This window comes from Falco rusticolus, chromosome 1 (assembly GCF_015220075.1).
Source record: "Falco rusticolus isolate bFalRus1 chromosome 1, bFalRus1.pri, whole genome shotgun sequence".
NCBI lineage: Eukaryota > Metazoa > Chordata > Aves > Falconiformes > Falconidae > Falco > Falco rusticolus.
The window spans coordinates 100,072,094-100,093,172 of NC_051187.1; the positions used below are offsets into that span (position 1 = coordinate 100,072,094).

Below are 21,079 nucleotides of genomic sequence, written 5' to 3' on the forward strand. Positions count from 1 at the left end.
AAATAGGTATTTATGAGTACAAATAACCACTTCCTGGAGTTGACGCAGCACTAACCTATAGTTCTATAGCTGAACTTCCAATTCTAGTAGTACTCTTGCATCTTTATGAAGAGGAATTTTGCATCTAAGTCCCATTATGAGTAATCAGAGTAATATGTTCCTAAATCCTTATGTATATAGAGAAAAACATAGCCTTTAATTGCTCCAGTGCTCAGCTGCAATCTGACAGCTTCAATAGGCCACCTGTGCTCACACAGCACCAGGCTGACCTCAGAAATGGTTCAGTGAAGGATTTCAGACAGGATACAGAAATAAAATCCCAAATCCAATGCCAAAGTCAATTACCTTTGCTTTATGAACCCTACATCAGAGAGTCATAAACTCCTTATAAAACATAATAAATTGAAATGTAAAATACACATCTTATGCAGGTAAGAAAATAATTCATTTTAATACAAAAAGGAAAAAGTCAGACAAAATTTGGGCTTGATCTTTCCCTGAGGCAAGACAAAACACTTCCCTTGAAATGCTTACTATCTGAGTCATGCAACCTGGAGTGGAGCAGGCTCCTGAGGTCAAATCCTTCGTGCTGAAGGAATCATTCAGTGCAGAGTTTCTCTGTGGAGATGAGCCAGGAGCAGGAAGTGAATGTTTGCTCTCATGGCAAGGTGTGTGTGCATCTGAGCAACCAGTCTAAAACCATTTCTACAGCTTTCAAGGTCAACTAATAGTAATTCTGCACCGTACCCCTTTCACCAAGAAATTTGTACGCAGACTAGGGAATCTGCTCAACTACAGGGCAGTCTACATCCAGCACTGTGAAGTCGGTTTTGGACTTCACACACCGCTAAACAGGCTCCAGAGCTGTCTGTGAGCCATGCTGTAGATAAGTAAAAGGCATGTTATCTGAGTGGAAAAAGTTTGAATGCTGTCCCCTTAGGAAGGGCACTTTACCATCCTCTTGAAAGATCTCTGCAGAGAAAACCGATCAAATTATGATCTAGCATCAGTAAACTTTATTTTCTTCCAACTCACAGGACTGTGGACTTTCTAGGGAGGGATACGTATTGCTGAACACTGTAAGCAGGGCTGCAAAAAGACTAGACTTTCCCAATGGATTACACGGCAGACAGAGAGCCTAACCCACAAGAGGCTTGCTCCTTACTGCAGGACTGGGAGGGACCCTCCCAAATGTAAACGTCACTAGAAATGTGGAAGGGTTTTGTGAAATCTGAATGCAGATGGCCTGAAGTGTTAAAAGAATCACTGAGATGAAACCATGCAAAGTATCTCTAGGAAACCGCTTTATATGCAAAGATCTGTAACCCACATGCTTAATGTTGGGAATTTCTGTGATTACGACATTCTTTTCTTAAGCCTCTAGTTACAGGGTTTTTCCATAGAAAATCCAATTCCATTAAAACAAAATTACTCACAGGGAAGATCTGAATTTGTAAAAAACTTGCTTCCCTCTAAGAAAATAATAAATGTTTCATTTTGGATTGGCTTGACTTTTTTTCATTTGATCTGTGGTATTCTGTTTTGAATCAATTCAGCAGTATATGAAGTTGCATTTTTTAATCACTTCCTTATGGAAATTACAGTTGTCACATAATATTGTACAGATACAAGGCCTACAGTACAAACTGGGGAACACACCACTGATAAGACTAAAGGAGATGGACTCTATCCAGTAGCTGGACCCAGAGAACAGGACTGGGATTGAGAGCAACAGGCTCCAAAATAACGTCCTCTTGCTCTAAAGTGACATCCTCTTGCTCTAAAGTGACAACCTCTTGCTCTAAAGCAATGTAGTTTAAAGGTTCAATGATGTTACGACCAAACAAGTGGGCTGCTTCAGAAATGTAAAGGAGACTTTTCACTTTTGGAATGCTGAACTGCATGGTTTTGATAAGTTTTTAAAGGCTTTTTAAAGGGTTTTTTTGCAAATTGATTTCCCCCTAAATTTCTGTTCAATGAGAAAATTCCATTTTTATTCCCTCTCTGGAATAGAAATAAATGCTGAAACTTCCCCTGGGATACAACATTCAAGTTTCACTTACCTCTATCTGTATACTTTGCTTGCCTGCCATCTCAGAGCTTATATTAAAAACCTGAAGTACCTACAATCTTAACATGATCTTAGAAAAGCCTGTGGAATTAGGTCTCTCCCACTCATTTAGACCCACTTGCAGAGGAAGGAAGATACGGTGACCTCCACATCTCAAAGATTTCCAACAACAACTCTGTGTGGTGAAGTCTGATGGGGTAACCACCAATTTGAAACATCTACAGCAAATCCTGTACATTTTTGGTTTGCCACAAAATCTGAAACAAAACTGGTTTCCGACAGAAAGTTTTCAATTAATCAGACACCCAAATTCCTTGAAATTTTCAAAATAAATAGTTGAACATATTTACTTTCTCATGTACTTCAGATGTTGTCATAGTCTGTTATATAGTCATATAGTTTTTAGAACATCCAAAATATGACAATGATTGTAATTTTCCAAATATAATTCTGTACTGTATTCTACACTTCATAATCTTATTTTAGACACTTTGTGAATAAGGTCATACGCAGATATCAGAATCGCAGTGGTGATACTATTGCAGCATAAAGTGTCTCCAATAAGAGCATTCTAGAAAAGTTACCATGGAAAAATGCAATTAACAGTAAGGCCAATGTTTTCTTCTGGTAATAGTTGTGTCATTGTTTGCATAGTCTGTGCTAGAAAATACTTTGATTACTTCTGCATGGAGGTAAAATATTAATTATTCCAATACCTTAAACTGACTCATCAATATTATGATATTCAAAACTTATGACAGCTTATAAATTTTGTTTATAAACCATAAAAATCTATAAATTATGCTCTAGTTACTGTCATGCTTATTCTTTGTGGTTAATGAAAACAGAAATGTAAATATAAGTACCCTGATCTGGATATATTTTTATATTAAGTCTTTTTTCAGAAAATTATGCTCATAACGAATTTATTTCATGATGCTTGGGAACACGCAGCATTTGTCAGAGGGATGCCTTTTATTATAATATTTATCTATTCAAAAGCTTACTTAGGAATGGAAGTGACGAAACTATTTTAATATTAATTTATTTATAGAGTTTAAAGAAAGCAGTGAATGCATTACTTACACAGACATATTTTGCATTTATCCTAAATCCAGTATCGACCTTTAGGGTCACCAAGATGCACTTGGAATTTATATTAAAAGAGCTGCTTCGCTCAATTATACCTACTGCGCTCTACTTTTTCTTATCTTATGTTACCACTGCGTATCTCTTCCACAGATAGCATCTCATACCAGACAGTAACTGTACAAAGTTTTATAAGCATTTAAGCATAGAAACCTGAAAAAAGTTAATTTATAAGACATGAATACATGCTGTAAAAGAACATAGTCACTTTAACTACTCTCTTCACAATGGAGACTGTAACAGTTGCGTGGAAATAGTCACCAAAAATTTTGCAGTGTATGTACATGCATGACAAACTCCTTTTGAATTACGACATACAGTTAATGCTGTTGGCTAAAAATCTAGCAAAAAAAAATATGTACATGCTTTGCAAAGTCCGTATGAATACAGCATCCTAATCATTGCTTTTAGGAAAGCAGATGGCAACTTTTCAGTTGCAATCAGACCAGAATAAATAAAAAGCTGTCTTAAAAGCTGATTACCTACCTTCATGGATCTTGAAAAATTCAGGTAAACATAAAATAAACATGGTAATTATTCCTAGTACTAATTTGAAGACTTCTGATTTTCTTAAAAGCAAGCACATGTCACTGAAGCACTTCTATCTAGCGTAGTGGTGGTAACTTCCTTCCTGGTTTAGCTTTTAACATAGCTTTTGCACACTCTATGCAAAATAACGTCTGTTCATTTCCTTTTTTTCTAATATTATTTTTCTTTTTACTTCTTGTTACGTTAAGTTGTAAAAAATCAAGTTCTGTTCTTACACTGGCATAGATGAGGATGATTCTAATGAATATGCTGAAGATAAAACTCATGTACCACAATGAAAATAAGAGAAAAACCATGCATAGAAACTATTTTATTCATTTGGGGTAGTTTTGGTTTAGGAACAGCACCCTGTAATGGCCACTTTCATATACCTTCCAAACAGTAACACGTGAAGGAATTTTGTTCTCATTTAGCCAAGAGGATTTTTTTAAAAATGAGTCAGACTCTCATTATAAAAATGAATCAGAGCCACATGAGTCAGATATGGAGATTTTATTGTTTTATTTATATACATATGCATTGGGTCTGGGGAGAAGATAATTTTATGTAATACCTAATCTTTGAGACTTGAATAGACTATTAATTTGATCATTACAACCTCAAGTTTCTGATCTGGCAAGTAAGTGATGTACTAAGTACAATGAACTGAGCGTTAGATTTCATATTGTCCTTGCTGCTGTATTCTTAAAAGACAACAGATGTGTTGCAATCTGTAGTCTTCAGTGTGTACGTTACTATCCTTAACACCACCAGAAAACTGGATATAGCCATTACTATTTCTATATATTGTAGTCACGATTTTTCAGCTAAACTTTCCAGTTGAAAAAGTTTTTCACTCTGACAACCACCATGATATTCCTTAAATTCTTCTTACAGACGACACTGCAAAGAACATTTCTGAAATGTACTGGATAAAAGTGCTCTGAATAATGCATATGTAAAAGCAAACAATTTGACCCAAATATAGAGTATATACAGTATGAAACATTTAATTAATTCAGAAAGCTCTCTTCTGATGTACTATTTTTCCCACAACCCATTAAATATTGAGTACTACCAAAATGAAGCAATGCTGCTGGAGTTAAAGACATGTCTTAGAAACCTGAAATACCCTTCTTTTCATCTAATTATCTCAGAAGATGAGTAAGCCAGGTGGAAGCAAATACAGTATTCATTCTATAGCAAGACTCTTACTGAAGCTGTAGTGAATATAGATTTGTTAATATGATATTTTAAATGTAGCACTTTTATGCAATGAAAGCAAAGCAAAACAAACTGATTTTTTTGACGGTATGGTACAACAGAAGTAATAGGATACAAAAAATCATAGGTATGAATTTAAAAAGTAAAATACTGTGTAATTTGTATTTGTCAACTGTCAGCAAATTGGCTACTTTGTGTTAGAGTACATTGCCCCTTAAGTATATTCCACATCAATTATTTGTATTTTCCTGTTTTCAAGGTTGCACGGTGTTCACCCATTCCTTCTGTCCAGAAGGAATGGAGAAAATACTGGAAAATAACAGGACTTTTTCAAGTAATACGTGTACCTATCCCTTTGTGATACACTCAGACTTTCACTGCTGTTGGTAGTACCCAAGGTCAGGATAGAAATTGCCCTATAGAATCACACCCAAGCTCACCCTGTTGTATATCAGATATAGTGATAGCCTGTGGAATATTTGCAGTTTGAGACGCTACAGAAGAAGGTTTTCAAGAACTCTGCAGTCAGCAGATGGGGAATATCTATTTTAGGGCTCTAGTGATGGTTTAGCGTCGAAGTTCGGGAGGCCCACGTGTGGTCTCTCAATGCACCCCCAGGGACACCCTGAGCTTTGGGCACTGTCACCCTCAGGCAGTTGCCCGTGTGTGAACCGGCTGAGGCCCCACGCACTAACTAAGCTGGAAAACGCATCCCTCCACCTAGCCAGTATTTCTTACACAGCTGGAACACCGAGTACCATTAGAAACCCTATTCATGGGTCAAATTCAGTTGAAATTGGCTAAATTGGTTGAAGTCGGCTGGGACAAGAATGCTAGCCGTTTCCTCACGGAGCTGAGCAAAGCAAGCGCCCCGCACCTCGCTCCCCGTCAGGCCGCCGCCAGCACGCCTCAGCCAGGGTCTCGCGTGCCCTTACATCGGTTGTATCAGTCAGAGGCACATCTGCCACGCAGTCTTATTAGTTCGGATAATTATTCTGCCTTTGGATGGCAGAGGTGACCGGTGAGGCATCCCACAGCGAGGCCAGCAAAGGCCGGAGCCTTGCTCGCCCGTTCGAGAGCGCGGATGGGCCGCCTCAGCACCGCGCGGCGCCGGGGCCCCGCGGGGGGGCTGGCGGGGGCCTGGTGTATCACTGCAGGTTTATGTCACTTAAACGTGGCAGGGGAGGTTACGGCAGCGCGCAGCCGTGCGGCTACAGAAGACACGCAAAGCTCCCCGAGGGCGGGACGAGCCCTTTCACAGGGTTAACGACGAGGCGCCCCGCAGCCGCCCGCCCCGCCGCCCCACACGCCGCGCAGGCGGCGGCAGCGTAGCGCGGGTGGCGCCGCAGCCCGGGGGAAGGCGCCCCGCCCCGCCACACGCGGCCACGCGCTGCCCCTGCCCTTGGGCGCGCGGAAGCCGCCGGTTGGCTGGCCCCGGGGCAGGAGGCGGAGCCTCCAGCGGGGCCGGGGGGGTGTTCCGTGGCGCCCCGCCCCGCCCCTAGGCCTCTTCCCCCGCCCCCCCCCCCCCCCCCCCCCCTCCCCTCCTGCGCGGCCGGCCCTGGGGCCGGAGCCGCCCGCCCGCGCGGAGGGGAGGGGCCGGGAGCGGGACCCGCGGGGACCCATTAGCGGCGGGGAGGGACCGCCCGGTGCCCGCGGCCTCCCCCGGCAGAGCGGGAGCGCTGGCCGCCGCCGGGGCGGAGCGGGAGGGCAGGGGAGGGGGTGCCGGGGCCTCCCCTGCAATTTTTGTTTTTTGTTTCCCCGCCCCCCTCCCAATCTCGCCCCCTTCCCGGACCTCGAGAGGTGAGAAGGGCGGTCGGGGCTCGGCAGCGAGAGGAGGGGGTCGGGGCTGCCGGGAGGGGGAGGAGAAAGCGAGGAGGAGGGCGAGGGCCAGCGAGGGGCGGGCTCCCGCCCGCCTGCCGGCTGTGGAGAGCGGCCGGCGGCAGCCGCCCTGAGGCGCGTCCCCGCGGGGCGGGGGGTGGGGAAGCGGCCCCCGGGCTGAGGGGGGGCCCCCGCCCCGCCGCCGTGGCGGCCCCACCGGGTGGGGGCCTGGGGGGTCGGCCGGGGCAGGCGCTGGCGCCCGAGCGGCCGGGTGCGGGACGGGGAGCGGGGGCGCCGGCGGAGGCGGGGCGGGGGTCTGTGTCCCGCCGGGCGCGGCAGCCCCCGCGGCTGCCTCGGTCCAAAGCGTTCGGAGCGTAGACCCGCTAAAAGTGCGCTTAACACCCTGGGCTGTCAGGTATTTGCCCATTTGTCTGTCGCCTAGCCTTCACGATCATAGTATGAAATAGTGAAAGACTAATTTTTCTTAATTTTTTGCTGAGACTGGTCGAACAGCGTAGAGCAGCGACTACCAGATCACTAAAACAGGGAGTGGTGTTATTACGCGGGGGGAAAAAAAAAAAAAAGCGTCGAACATCAAACAAACAACTGCTGTTTATACATATTATTGGTTCATGTTTTTCCTTAAAGCCTTTTTGTGGCTTTGGGCTTTGAACTCGGTGTGGGAGCAGTGGTGTGGCTCAGCAGACCAGCTGAAGTCAAGCCAGCCCTGGCTCCCATCGGTGTGCTAGCAGTAATGTCACTTTTTATCTGGTAAGGTCAGAACAGTAAACACGGAGTGCTTGGGTTTGTTTCTTCTACTTAAAAGTTAATTAAGAAATTGTATCAGCTCGAGTCCAAATACAGTCTTATTTTCATGCAAAAATACTGCTCAAGTTGTCTCACTAGCATGAAGAGGAACAAAAATTGGAACTCGTTATGCCATTGTAGCTTTTGCGTCTAAACAAACTATATTGTGGGGGTGGATCCTTTTTAAAAATGGATCACAAAATGCATTTTCATGAGTGATTAGTTAATTTTGCCAGAAACAATGTCTGATCATTTCTCATGATGGTATTTTTGCATAAGAATTTCCAGATACGTATGTGGATAAATATTAAAAAAAAAAAAAAAAAGCCTTGTTCTTGAATTTCATAGGTGCATTCCTGATCGAGGAGATTGTGTTCCCATCTTATGTTCATTCTGTTTTCCACTTGCTGGGCTCATGCTCACGAGCATAGAGCAGGATAGAACCAAAATAATCATGACATCCCTAACCTGAGTCTGATAGTGTTTTCCTCTGCCATGCATCAGCTTCATTGAACTGTCCCTCAAGTATGTCCTCTGGATGGGCAGGTCCACTATGAAAGCTAGCATGCTTACTCCATGGCAGTAGATTTTAACATACTGTGTATCCCAGAAATGCAATGACTGCAAATTTGAAATAGAAAAGAGTTTGAGTGAAGGTGAAACAACCTTCCATTAGACAATTATAGGCAAACAGTAATTGCAGACTGTTGGTAACAATGACAATTCGTACTGATGAATTTGTTCCAACGTTCTGGACTTTCATATCACTAGTGCTTTTAAAAAGATTGTTCTTTGGCTGTGTTGATATTCTGTGTTTTTGTTGATGCAATTCAGTGTTTTGTGATGTGGTAAAGAAGTTTACCTAATTGGACGTAATGTGTCCCAATAATGAAAGTTTCTATAGCTCTTAAGAAATTACAATGTGATTTTACATTTCCCTTTCAAAACTCTTATAATGGGAAAGTTTACCTTCTCCCCTGTCATTTAAATTGCTTTTTATTATAGCAATCTTACCAAGTAGAAGAATGCATTAATCACAAACCTGACCATCCACCATTTGCTTTTTTTCACAAGAACAAAAGCTTTCATTCAAAATTCCCAACAAAGCAACTGCTGACCGTAAATACATGTATTAATTGGCTGCATGACCTTAAAAACCAATCATATAGGAGAGATGAGGTCATGTGCTCCAGATGCAAGAATGAGGTGATACTACTATTCAGACAGCTAGAAGGCTCTTGCAGCTAGTGAAAAAAGATCAGACCATGAGAAGTCAAGTATTAGGTATCACACTATGCATGCAGGTGTCCTGTGGGGCTATGTTGTCTTTCAATTTAAAGTGCATATAGTCAATTTGTTTGGTGCTGAGCCAAAAGTAGACATGTACTATTTCAGCAAGCTAGGATTTTTGAGTACAGGACTTACATTGGCTGGAAACTTTCTACTGGCCTGTAGATAGGAAAAGATTGAGAGTCACTGTAATAGTAGGTGTGACTTTTTTATATAAATGTCTGGTTTATTGAAGCATGTGTAGTGGTGCTTGGCTTTATTCACCAATACAATCAATGTAACTTTTTGGCAACAGTGTTCAGTTTAAGGGCTTCATGTGGTAGAACAATTCTCCACTGTTCTTCCCTTCATGGAATTACAGCTAGTTGAAGGTAGGGGTGAAAATGCACTGAGGTGATTTTTTTTACAGAAAAAAACCCCACCATACTGTCTTGTAACCCAGTGTTCCTTGAGAGTTTAGGTCAGGGGTCCTAAAACTACAGCCCGCGGGCCGGATACCGCCCCCCAGGGTCCTCAGTCCGACCCCGCTATTTACAGAACCCCCCTGACCCCCCCCTGCCCCTCGGGGGTTGGGGGGGGAAACCAGGCAGCCGCAGCTGACTGTCTGCCGCTTCATCTGCGTACCGGCCCCCTGGTTAAAAGTTTGAGGACCCCTGGTTTAGGTATTCAAATTTCATATTAATTTTCCCTTTTTCTTTGGAGTATTTGTTGATGTGTAAGTAACTTGAAGTTGTGGAAGAAGCTAAGGTGACAGTTGTGGTGACATGCTTTTGTCGCTGCTTTCTCAGAAAGCTTAGGAATCACAAGGCAAATGGGAGGAAGTTCTGTCTGAATAGAGTAGGCAACCTGATTTCATTTTGGGTTTTTTTCCCTTCAATGGCTGGTTCTTATTTGTTAGCACTGTTGTTTTTGTGCCTCCAGGTTTTTACCTGCTACCTCAAATTTTTGGAAAGAGGAAGACAAATGGAGTTACGTGATTCTTTGAACACTTAAGAGTTCATTTTGGTGTTACAGGTAATTATTGTATTTTCTCAATTTTAACATTAAGTTATGCTACAAGGAACACAGTTTTAGCTCACAAAGGTACTAGGTCTTCCTTACACCTGAAATTTAATCGTTTGTCTGTTAAACATCTTGTGAAGGCTTCCTTCCCGGTAAGTGTACACAAGCAGAAATTGACTTTGCTTTTCTGGACTTCACTCCTAGTGTTTGGAACATTTTTATGCGATTTCATCGCTTCTGCTCTTTATCAAAGCATGCTTTATAGAAGACTGTCAGTGTTACTATAAAGTTCAGTTTTAATCTTTTCAAAATGCATGAGAAACCTCTGACTTTGAATCTTTTAATCATTATAGGAAAAACAGGCAAAGCTGATGCTGAATCTGTAAGAGAAAATACTTCTTTAGAGAAATGCTTGTGAATAGAGGCCCGTCAACTGCACAGTCAAATCTCATTACTCCAATAATACTGGCTGGTTTTCACTTTCCATTTTTTTTTAGCAGGAAAGCAGTAAGAATGTTCTAAGCTAAAGTAATTCTCAAAGGGAATAGCTTTGACATTTGCACAAAGCAAAGGAATAAAAGAATGTTGAAAACATGAATACATGCAAGAATCTAGCTTTATCTGAGCTCTCTGTAAAGTAAAATACTGCTGAAAAAATAGTGGTGAGTTAGAAAAGTAGTCCAGTTAATTTAGGAATACTAGCTTTTACTAAAATGAAAAAATTGGCTTTCATGACTGTGAGATCCCTCTGCTTTGGGAATGTTGATAAAGAAACATACTCCTTTATTGTCTAGGATTTACTCATATCATGATGCAAATACAGAAGAAGAGAGACGGTCTTTCTCACTCTTCATGTCATCTGTCACATCACTGGCAATTTACCATATATAAATAATGTTTTTAATAGTAGGTGCTTTAATTTGTTCTGTTGTGTATTTTTCTGCTTCTCTGCTTCTTGATAAACTTTTTGGCACAGTATATTATATAATTAATTATATTTTTGGGGCGGGGGTTGGGTCTGTAACCTTTGACTAGCTTTCCAGGAACAACAAGTTTAAAGGAATGTTGCAGTTCTATGTGATGGAATAACAGAAAGTCTATTTCAAATAAATTTAGCCCAGTGATAGCTGAGCGCCAGCTGCAGCGCCCTTTGTGGCTGTTTGCTGTGTGGCAGTGCTAGCCTAGAAGAACGCAACTCTTGAGACATATTTTTTATTAAGAGTGATGACACAGTACTTGAGAATTCTGGGTATAGTAATTACAAGGTTTTGCTTTGGGCATTTTTGTGCATGGCCATCACATTAATGAGTTGGGAATCATGAGTTTGGTAAGTTTAGAGTTTGAGACCATTGCTATCCTGTCATTTATTTGTATTGGTTCTGTTAAACTGTTGGGAGAAATTGCAGTACTCATATTTTGTTTTATATAGATTAATTATAAATTTATTTCATATTTCCAATATTCACTTCTTCACCCATTGGTGCACCAAAAAAAGCTGATGTCTTTTTTAGTTAGTATACTGAGTGTTTGGGCTAAACGAAATTCATCCATATAAGCTTCTTATACTTAGAAACATGTATCAAAATACCACTTTAGTATTCCTGTTGCTCTGGTCTCAAAGAAGGAAATGCTTGCAAGACATCTTAAGGAGTTTGTTTCAAGTGTCTGGTTGCCACAGTGGGACAGACTTTGGCAAGTAATTGGCAGGTAGTCCCCTGGCACTAGCTATGGTAATCATCAGTACCAGCAATGGGAGAGTATTTGGTGTTGTATTAGTCTACTGCATGCTTTTCTTCAATGCAGGCTTATATAACATCAAAACAAGAACCTGTTTCTCACTCTGCATTGCTCTCAATAGTACCAAATATTTTAGTATTGCATAGCAGAATGATGCTTTTGGTGCCCAGATGGAGATTGGGAGGCATCTGCTTAAGCTTGATGTCTTCCTCTGTCTTTACTCAGGTTTGATAAATTCAAAACATAGGGTTATAAAGAATATGGCAATGAAACTCAAACAAGCATCATTCTTTCTTGAGGTGCCTTGAAATTCAGCTTTTTCTACAAAGATGCTGCCACTGTTTTATTTATCCTCTCCCTTGTCTGTTTAGAAGCCTTTCCTAGACAGCCTGTTAATCCAACAGCAGTGATAATCGGAAAATTATTATAGTCACGTATGTATGGCATCAAGCAATTGGGGAAACCAGTCCTTCTTGACTGCTTTATTTTCTGGGAAATAATAGGCTTTATTTAATTTGGGGTCATAAAGGATTGGTCTCTAGTCAGGCTCTTTTCCCTTTTCCTTTTTTTTCCTTTATCTTTCCTTCCTTGGTCAGTCTATATCCTTGTTGGTATCTTCCACCATAGATGACATCAAAACTATTTTGAGCTTTAGAAATTATTAGAACTGCTGAAGATCCCCAGAAATTACTTTGAGATCAGACTTCTTGTTTTCACTATTTTGCAGCGGTTCAGAATGTGGTAGCTCCACTTAGAAAATAGCCAACCTCCTCTAGGTCATCAGAATTTTTAGACTTGGCCTGCACGTTTTTCTCTAGTGGTCATGAAAGTTAAAAAGAATTTTAAACAAATGCCAAAATATACTCCAAAGAGAAGGAACTGAAAAGGGGGATCACTATGAGAGAAATCCTTATTCCTGTCTTACTGCAAGGTAGAATGATTAATTATCAAGCAGGGCTCCTGGTTAGTAATTATGTCTTACGGACTATGCTGGCATTTTTCCAGAGGACAAATTTCTGTACAGTTGAGGGAGATATTGATTTCAGTCTGTTCAGAGGAATACTTTGCCAATTAATTACCTCTTCTGGCAATTCCAAGTGCAACTGATGTTAAAAATGCTGATCTCTTCCATAACAACAGGATATATTTTGAAGAAGAATTTTTCATTATTAACTTGGATTCTTCCTAGGGCATCCATCAGTTCTTCAGAATTAATGGAAGATTGTTCATAAAATTGTACAAGATGTATTTGTAAACCAGGGAAATTTAATGTAGAGCACTGGCTTAATCTCTTTGAAAATGTGTCTGAGATAGACTTGTCCTACTGCTTTAGCTGGTAACTCTTGTCAAAATAGTCAATGTACTTTGTATTGAGTCTAGTGAAAATAATTTAACTTAATTTAAAACTTAATAAGAATTTAACCAACTTGCTTAAAATTTGCAGTGCTTTCCAGTTCAAGAAATTGCCACTTAAATCAACATTCTGCTTTTTATTTTGGGTAAACTCTTATGGCTCTGTATTACACATTCAGTGGTGGGGTTGGTTCTTGAAAGAGTACATCAATTGTACTAGACATCTTTTTAGATATCAAATGTACAAGTGCTTTCCTACTTACAGAATCAACCTTACCTTTTTAACTTTGAGAAATGTCCCCCCTTTACAGTTTCAAAAAGCTACAGCTTGCCCAAGTGTTTCGCATAATTACAGCTTTTTAAGCCTCTGAAAAAGTTTTCGAAAATGTAAGGTGCTTCTCCTGCTTATGCTTACTGGATTTTATATGAGGGAGAGGAGGAGCAGAATGTGTCTTACCTAGGAAGAATGAAATCCTAAGTAACTAACAAGAGTGTTGTGGATAACTTAATGTTTACAGACCTGTTTCTGACAGTCTTTTCTTAATTATTTCCTGTGGGTTGCAACTGAAGACTTCGTTAGATAGATAGGTTAGATAGGCTTTGTGCCTCCAGCAGTAAAGCAGTTCTCACCTTGGCCAAGCATTACACCAGTAGCATTGGAAAGGATGACATTAAATGAAAAATCAATTATTTTTGTGAAACATGATTATAATGATGTTATTATGAGGCCAGAACAGTGATTATTTCTTTCATCTCTCTTTGTTTTGTGGTTGTAGTATTCCATGTTAGGTTAAAAAGAAATCTCTCCCCTCCAATTTCAGTTCTGATTAGAATTTAAACCTGTAAGAAGAGAGGCTCTGAAGGAAACAGTTTCTTTACTAACTCCTATCTGAGGTACAATTTTCTTCTGAAATGTTATATTAAGAGCGATTACCAGAAAAGAAAAAAACCCCACCTCAATCTTTTGAAAAGCTAAACACAAAACATAAAAGAATAGTTCAACTTCGCAGTTTTAAGTTTTCAGTTGAGTGAAATGTTCCTATTTTTAAACTTTCTGCTGTATCTGCTTTCTACTAGTTTCCCTGAAACTTTCTTCTTTTTTAATCAATAGGCAAGATATTTTAAAAGCTGGACTTAGCTGGAGCAGAATGTATTTCCTGTTCTTCCTTCCGTGTTTCAGAGTGAGTGAGTGTGTGGTACTATGATCTGCTTATGATTTTGTAACCCTTTCATGCTTAGTGTTGCTTATTAGTGACCATATTCTCAACCGGAGGAACTGTTTACAGACAGCATATTTTAATACTGGCTTTGAATAGGAAGATCTTCCATCATATTGACCTACAAGCAATTTCACTTCCTAAGCACTTCCCTCCCCCCCAGCACTTTTGAATCCATTTTCTGTATATGTTGTTCGTAAAGGGGAAAGAGCAATGCAGGAAGAGAAAGGGAGAAAAGAAAAACCTGTGGTCAGGCCTTTATACCATCCTGCTCTCAAAAATTTCTTTCAAAGTAAGCTAGAGCTATCTTGCAATCATAGCTATTCAGAATCAAAAAAAGTAGAGAGCCACATTATCTCAAATCTCTTTTAGGTTATCTTTTTAAATGCTGCTGTTTTTTCTGGTGTGCTCCATCTATTCCACCTCCTTTCCTTTTTGCAGTATGTTATGAAGCTGTAAGAGGAAATACTGCTAACATTTTGATATAGGCTATAGAAGCATGATGATTATCTCATCATCTGTCTAGTACAGATTTGAGTTGATTTGGGTAGAAACAGTACCATTTATTATAAAAACAAAAAAAGTGCACACCATTCCTATGCTTACTGTAGTCTCAGTTTCAAGCCAACAGAACTTGTTCAAAATCAAGCTAAAGTATACCTGTAGAACACATGAAATATTCACAGCACCTGGCCATGTTATATTGTACGTATTTGTAGTGTACAATGAGAGAAGAATGAAGTCCAGAGAGGTTTACTAACCTGAACTGTAAAGAATACAAACAGTAATATAGCTGAATTACCAAATTAATTAAATGTTTACAAGTAGTGTTTATGTGGTGAGGAGACACAGGAGCAGCTCACAGGAAGATGAGTTTTTTGTTAGTGGTTTTGGTGATTGGATTGTTTGCAAGTGAGTTTTTGTTACCAGAGCAGACATTTTATGTTGACTTTTGCACAAATAAGCTGTTAGCCTGACAGTTGCCTTGAGATAAGGAAAGCATTCTACATGGATTATTCATTATATCCATATGCATTTTTCTGGTAGATATTCTAAAATATATTCTAATATTCTAAAAATAAGTGCTTTTAAATACTAAATTATCACTTGGTCCTTGCCAAAGATGAAATCAAAGTTTAAATCTTGATCTTTTACATGCAGTAGGATAAATGATACTTTGGATGTAAATGTAATCACAAACTTGTGCATTCAAACTGTAATTAAAGCATTAAGAAAGTAGAGCATTTAATGATGTTGTTATAGCTCTGTAAGGTTTGGCAAGATCTTCACCAAGAACCATAGCATTTTAAACTTGGAAGTGTTTTCCAAGGAAATAAAAGTAATTAAAATTTATCTATGAGTTTATAAATATGTGGCAGATCAAGTGATAAGTAGTAGAACTTCACTCTTTTTGTACCTCCTCTCACTTCTTGATAGATGTTTTTTTCCATTAACAAATACAAATTTAAATTGCACCTTCGTGTAAGAAATTAACTGATGTTTTGACCAAAACCAATTGTACTTAAAATGGATCAGGTGATAGTTTCCGTAAGTATTCAGACATTATTGTTTGAAAACTTATGAGCTCAATGTATGAGAAATATCTTTTATAAATACTGAAAGCTAAATTAGGAATTCTTAGAACTTTGAGCTTATAGGGAGGATAGATGGGCAAATGATTGCAGATCATCTAAATCTAATGAGATCTACGTGCGATAGTACAGCATGTTAGTTTTGTATTTCCCTTAAGGTTTAGCCAGAGTTCATATCAGAGGAAGAAAAAACACTTGGTAAGCAAATAATTTTTTTCTCAATTATGCCAGCTTCTGACAGTTTAGTAATCTGTGTTCAAGAGTTTTCCCTTTTAGGAGCATGCTACTTCAGTAGTGGATCTCATGCCCCTGGGAGTGCCAACAGTCTGGGTTAGTATCCTGTGTTCTTCCTGGCAATTGATTTATATTGCTCTTGTCTTCTCACTCATGCAGAACAGGAAAGGTTTCAGGATTCCTGTAAAAACATGGGTCAGGCAGCTAAGACTGGGATCAGTGTGCCTCTTAGGATAGTTGAACTGTTAACTCTGCAAGTACTTTCATGATACAAAGGTTTAATAGGTTGTCGATTTCTGTCATTGTTGCCTTCCTTTTCAAGGCCTTTTCAGTTTTACAGCTGTTGAAGACTAGGAGCTTGTAGTTGTGTGTGAGCAATCAGTCAGATATTGTGATGATTTCTGTTCTGCTTTGTTCCTAAATCCTGGGCTTAGGTGGTACAGAGCTACTCAAGCTAAGGCAGTTGTGCATACTCAGAAGCAAAAGGTAATGCAGCTTGCAAGTCTGTAAGTTCCCCAGATGAGTTGGTTTTATGTCTTTTGGTTTATTAGTTCTCCCTGAACATTTCTGTCTACTTGCCAATTTCAGTCAAGCTCTGTCAGAATGGAGTTCTTACCGTGTTCAAATTCCTGAAAGGCTTTGGAAATACGGGTAGGTAGGGAAGGCCAAGTAATACTACTTGACCTGCCTGCTGATGAGCCTGTCTGCTTCTGGGTCTGAATACGACAAAGGATTTGCTTATCCTCCCTGTCCTGGTACTTAGTAGGGAGGGATATGCATGCATGTGGGTGAAGGAGAACATGGGAGATGAAGCATGTAGGAGAACTGGAATTATTGTTAAAGAGATTGTAAAATAAATACTAGTGGGGAACATGAGATTACTTCTGCATGAAACTGCAGAGACAGAATGGAGAGCTAAGAAACCAGTTTTCTGATTATATTTAGGAATAAGTGGTGACCTGATACTATCAAATCTCAGATTAAACTATGTATCCAAATACAGAATTAAAGGATATTTTTCCTTTAATATGCCTCAGATATGTATTATTTTTAAGCAACATTGACCCAAGGCAGAGAAGTTTTGTTTTAGAGTGAAGGGGATAATTAAATGTACTGTGATTCGGTCTGCATGTGTTTTTCCTAATAATGCTTCTTTGAGCCAAATCACTGGTAAAAATCAATGGAAACCTTTAATTAACAACTCTTAATTTAATCATGTTGCTTTTACAACTTTGTGAAGCTTACTGTAACATGAAAAACCTATTGTCAAGATACGAAGTTGTAATTAAAGCCAGTAATACAGGACGTTTTGTTGTGTGTTTCTAAACAAATATATGTATGATCCAATTTAAATGTTTCTGGGACTTTTTGATTATGAATACTGGTCTCTGATACTGATCTCATTTCAGTGCTTAATTTCAGATTTAGTTTCTGCTGTAAATGTCACTTGTTGTGGAGAAATAAGATGGAAGATTTAGGTTTTCTACTCTGCAAGATAATACTTTCTAGTAACGTATATTTGTCAGCTACTAGCGTGTCTATTTATAAACAGGATTTTTAGTAGTAATTGGTGATGAGTCACCTCACAAGTCCTTACTTGGAATATGAACACTTACGCTCTTCTAAAATTCTTTAGTAGAATACCTATATTTTATAAGAAATTGAGGTAATTTCTTTGTGTGGCATTTCTTGCATAGTCAGTGCTTCATCTGTGTTCAGTGACCTGTATAAGGAGCAATCATTGCTGGCAAGCTGAATTGGAAGAATGCTTTTCTGTATTGTACTGTTAAAGTAAATCATACCTATTTAGAGTTGGCATAGAAAATCTTAATAACATATTGGAGGAGGGAGAACATGTGCATGTACAGTGTTCTTTAGATAATACTCTTAACAAAAATGCTTCTGAAGCATTTCTTGAAAAAGGCATTTAATACTTTTGTTTGTATGTATAAAAGAAATATTTAATTTAGTGGGGGTATGAGAATAAACTGTAACTGAGAAACTGATGCACAGAATTCCTCACCTCCTGTACATCTAGTTACCATGCTTTGCAGTCATCTTCTCTACTTGTAAGGATCATGACTGCAACATGGCAGTAGATCAAAATGTTTTTTATTTGTCTAGCCTTAGGCTTACCAAAATGGTTTATTTCTATCCAGCTGTTACTTTGAAGGCAGTGGTGGTGTAAAGGTACTTAATGGATGTGAGTGCACAAATAGAATTAGGGTGCTCATTTGATGGGTTATGTTGCTTTCATATTACTTGTATGATAAATGCAGATTGTTATTATTTAAAATAATTCTTTACTTGTCACAGCAGCCATTCCTGTAAAGTCAGTTTAAGGAAGGGGCTTAAGTCCATGGAATAAGTAGATGATAGCTAGATACTTGAATTCCCTTTTGCCACCTTACAAACAGTTCAATATTTCATAGAATCACAGGGTGGTTGAGATTGGAAGAGACCTCTGGAGGTCATCTGGTCCAACTCCCCCTGCTCAAGCAGGGTCACCAAAAGCCAGGTTGCCCAGCACCACGTCCAGACAGCTTTTCAGTATCTCCACAACCTTCCTGGGCAGCCTATATTCAGTAGTCCTCACAATGAAGAAGTGTTTCCTTACATTTAGGCGGAACCTCTTGTGTTTTGGTTGTTACCTGTTGCCTCTGTTGTCCTGTCGCTGAACTGTCCTAAAAAGAGTCTGGCTCTACCTTGTTTGCACCGTCCCTTCGGTTATTTGTGGATATTGACAAGACCTCTCTGAGTCTTCTCTAGGTTAAACAGTTCCAGCTCACTCAGACTTCCCTCATACGAGAGATGCTCCAAGTTGTTAGTCATCTTTGGCCCTTTGCTGACGCTCTCCAGTATGTCCCTTTCTCTCGTACTGAGGAGCCCAGAACTGGACACAGCAATCTAGCTGTGACCTCAGCAATGCTGGGTAGAGGGGAAGGATCACATCCTTCAACTTGCTGGCAACACTCTTAATGCAGCCCAGGGTACCATTAGCCGCCTTTTTTGCAAGGGCAGATTGCTGGCTTTTGTTCAGCTTGGCAACTTCCAAGAGACTCTTTCTCTGCAAAGTTGTTTTCCAGCTGGGTGGCCCCCAGCATGTACTAGTTCATGGGATTGTTCTTCCCTGGTGCAGAGTTTTGCACCTTCCTTTGCTGAACTTCATGAAATTCTTCCTTTTGTCACCTACGTACCATAAAAGTCGTTGATGTTGCCTTTGACATCCCTTGTGAGATTCAGCTCCAGGTGGGCATACAGTGGTAGAATTCTTCATATAGCAGGGATTTTTATGAGAAGTTCTGTTTGACATCTGTGATGTTACGCACAACTGGATTTCTAAAATGTAAGCATATGTCTTTGTGTAATGAGGTATTGACTCTTAAAACTAAATAAAAGTTCTGTTTTTCATATTGAGACATTAATGTGGTTCTCATAAACATTAATTTGATACTTACAAATATTGATATGATTCCTAGAAGCATTCTGCCTTTTAGTGTGGTGATTGTTGGTTTTATACTTTGATCATTTGTCTTGCCTTTCTGTGAACCGTGTATTCTGCAACAGTGGTTTTGAGTTGCAGTGATCAGTTGCACACAAGGAATTTCAGATGAGGTCACACCATTTGTTTTATAAATATGTATAAAATATTATATCCTCATATATTATCCCTTATGCAGCTGAAAGTCTGTGGGGGAATGTTAACTGAAGTTTCTAATTAAACAGAGGTTTTCATTGAGAGAGAAATAATGAATCTCTTGTGTCTTTAGGTGTTAAATCATTCATTTAAAAAGGTCTAACTTGAAAGACTTTGCTTCAGTAGCTGTGGCATTGCATAGCTTGACATTTAAATACGGTGTAAACTTTTCACCTATGGACCTCTATGTATTTCTCTTAAAAGTTTGTGTGGTCTGGCATGGAGCACTGTCTTGTGTTACCTAATCACTTGCAAATCTACTTCTTCACTGTTCTTTTACTGTGTCATAATCTGGTAGTATGGGGCCTGATGTAGAACTGTGAATACCTGTAATTTTTTACCAAATATCCGCTCTGCTGTTGACAGTGTTGGTAGTGTTGTTCTTTTCCCATTTTCCTGTGGGGTTTTGAGAAGAAACGAATTACTTGTGGTGAAATAAAGCTGCTGCTGTCTTGGAAAAATGTGAAAATATCTTCTTCAGTTTGCCTGCAAATATGCCTACAGAGGTGACCTGGGCTATGTTTATCTTATCTTGATAAAAGGAAACTATGTCCATGTCGTTTTGTTTGGATTTGCCACTGTCCTTCAATCTGTGGTATATGGTCTTTTGTAGCTTTATTGGGCTATACCTTTCTAAACTAGGTCTAAAGAAAGGCTTTGCTTTTGGCAGGAGTTCTTCAAATATCTGCAGACCAGTGTTTTTGTTACCACTCTTCCTTAACAGTGGCATTCCTAGAGGAGGTGATTTGTGCTGGAGTATTACTGTCTCTAGATTGATGACTTTACTTTGTTTTCATTAGAATTGGCAGTACTGGTGTCCCTGGAGTGTATGAACAGGGAACCTTTTGCTTGTCTTAATCTCTGCTTGTGTGGCTACTTGAGCCTTTTGGTACAGAAAACTGATTTTGTGATTTGGGGGTTAGTCTTTTACAATATTGTCCATTTTGTATTATAAATGAGTTTTAACTAAAAAATGACAGCTGACCTGATGGACTTGGAGTGCAAACCCTTTAGGGGGTGAATAAGCTTCAGGTGACTTACTGTGCTGTTTGCTCAGGAGTAGCTCTGCATTTCAGTTTTACGTAGATGGTACAGTTCCTGATAGTACTTGGGTATTACTTGGATAGACAGAAATCAATGTTAATGTTTTGATGCTAAAGAAATGTAAATATCTTGGATCACAACTATTGTTCTGTGTGAACCAGTATGATGCTTGAGCTAAAAAACCAGGATCTGACAGTATAGTCTTCTATTACATATGGAAATTTTCTCCCTTCCCCTCTGCCCCCTTTATCTGAATAAAATAAACAGCAAACCAGGCTGTTGCTGTATACTGGTCTTTTCATGCAACTGTTACACT

At 39.6% G+C, this 21,079-nt stretch overlaps 2 protein-coding genes across 5 annotated transcripts in view; one reads left to right on the plus strand and one right to left on the minus strand.

Annotated features, from left to right (window-relative positions):
• TMEM156 (transmembrane protein 156) overlaps positions 1-3,838 on the minus strand; it is a 31,287-nt gene extending 27,449 nt beyond the window's left edge. Inside the window, exons 1-2 of one of the 2 annotated variants that reach the window (XM_037391308.1) lie at positions 3,707-3,793; positions 3,429-3,561 (exon numbers count right to left, since the gene is read on the minus strand). Coding sequence is in view for 1 of the 2 variants with exons in the window: in XM_037391296.1 (XP_037247193.1) it covers positions 3,707-3,806 (100 nt within the window). In the remaining variant the exon portion in view is untranslated. Of the gene's footprint in view, positions 1-3,428; positions 3,562-3,706 lie in introns of both variants that reach the window. The other variant, XM_037391296.1, reaches the window with a different exon arrangement.
• A 2,719-nt stretch (positions 3,839-6,557) lies between these two features.
• KLHL5 (kelch like family member 5) overlaps positions 6,558-21,079 on the plus strand; it is a 62,487-nt gene continuing 47,965 nt past the window's right edge. For 2 of the 3 annotated variants that reach the window (XM_037391359.1, XM_037391352.1), the window contains exons 1-2: positions 6,558-6,772; positions 9,809-9,901. The gene's annotated coding sequence lies outside the window, so the exon portion shown is untranslated. Of the gene's footprint in view, positions 6,773-9,808; positions 9,902-14,090; positions 14,161-21,079 lie in introns of all 3 variants that reach the window. The other variant, XM_037391367.1, reaches the window with a different exon arrangement.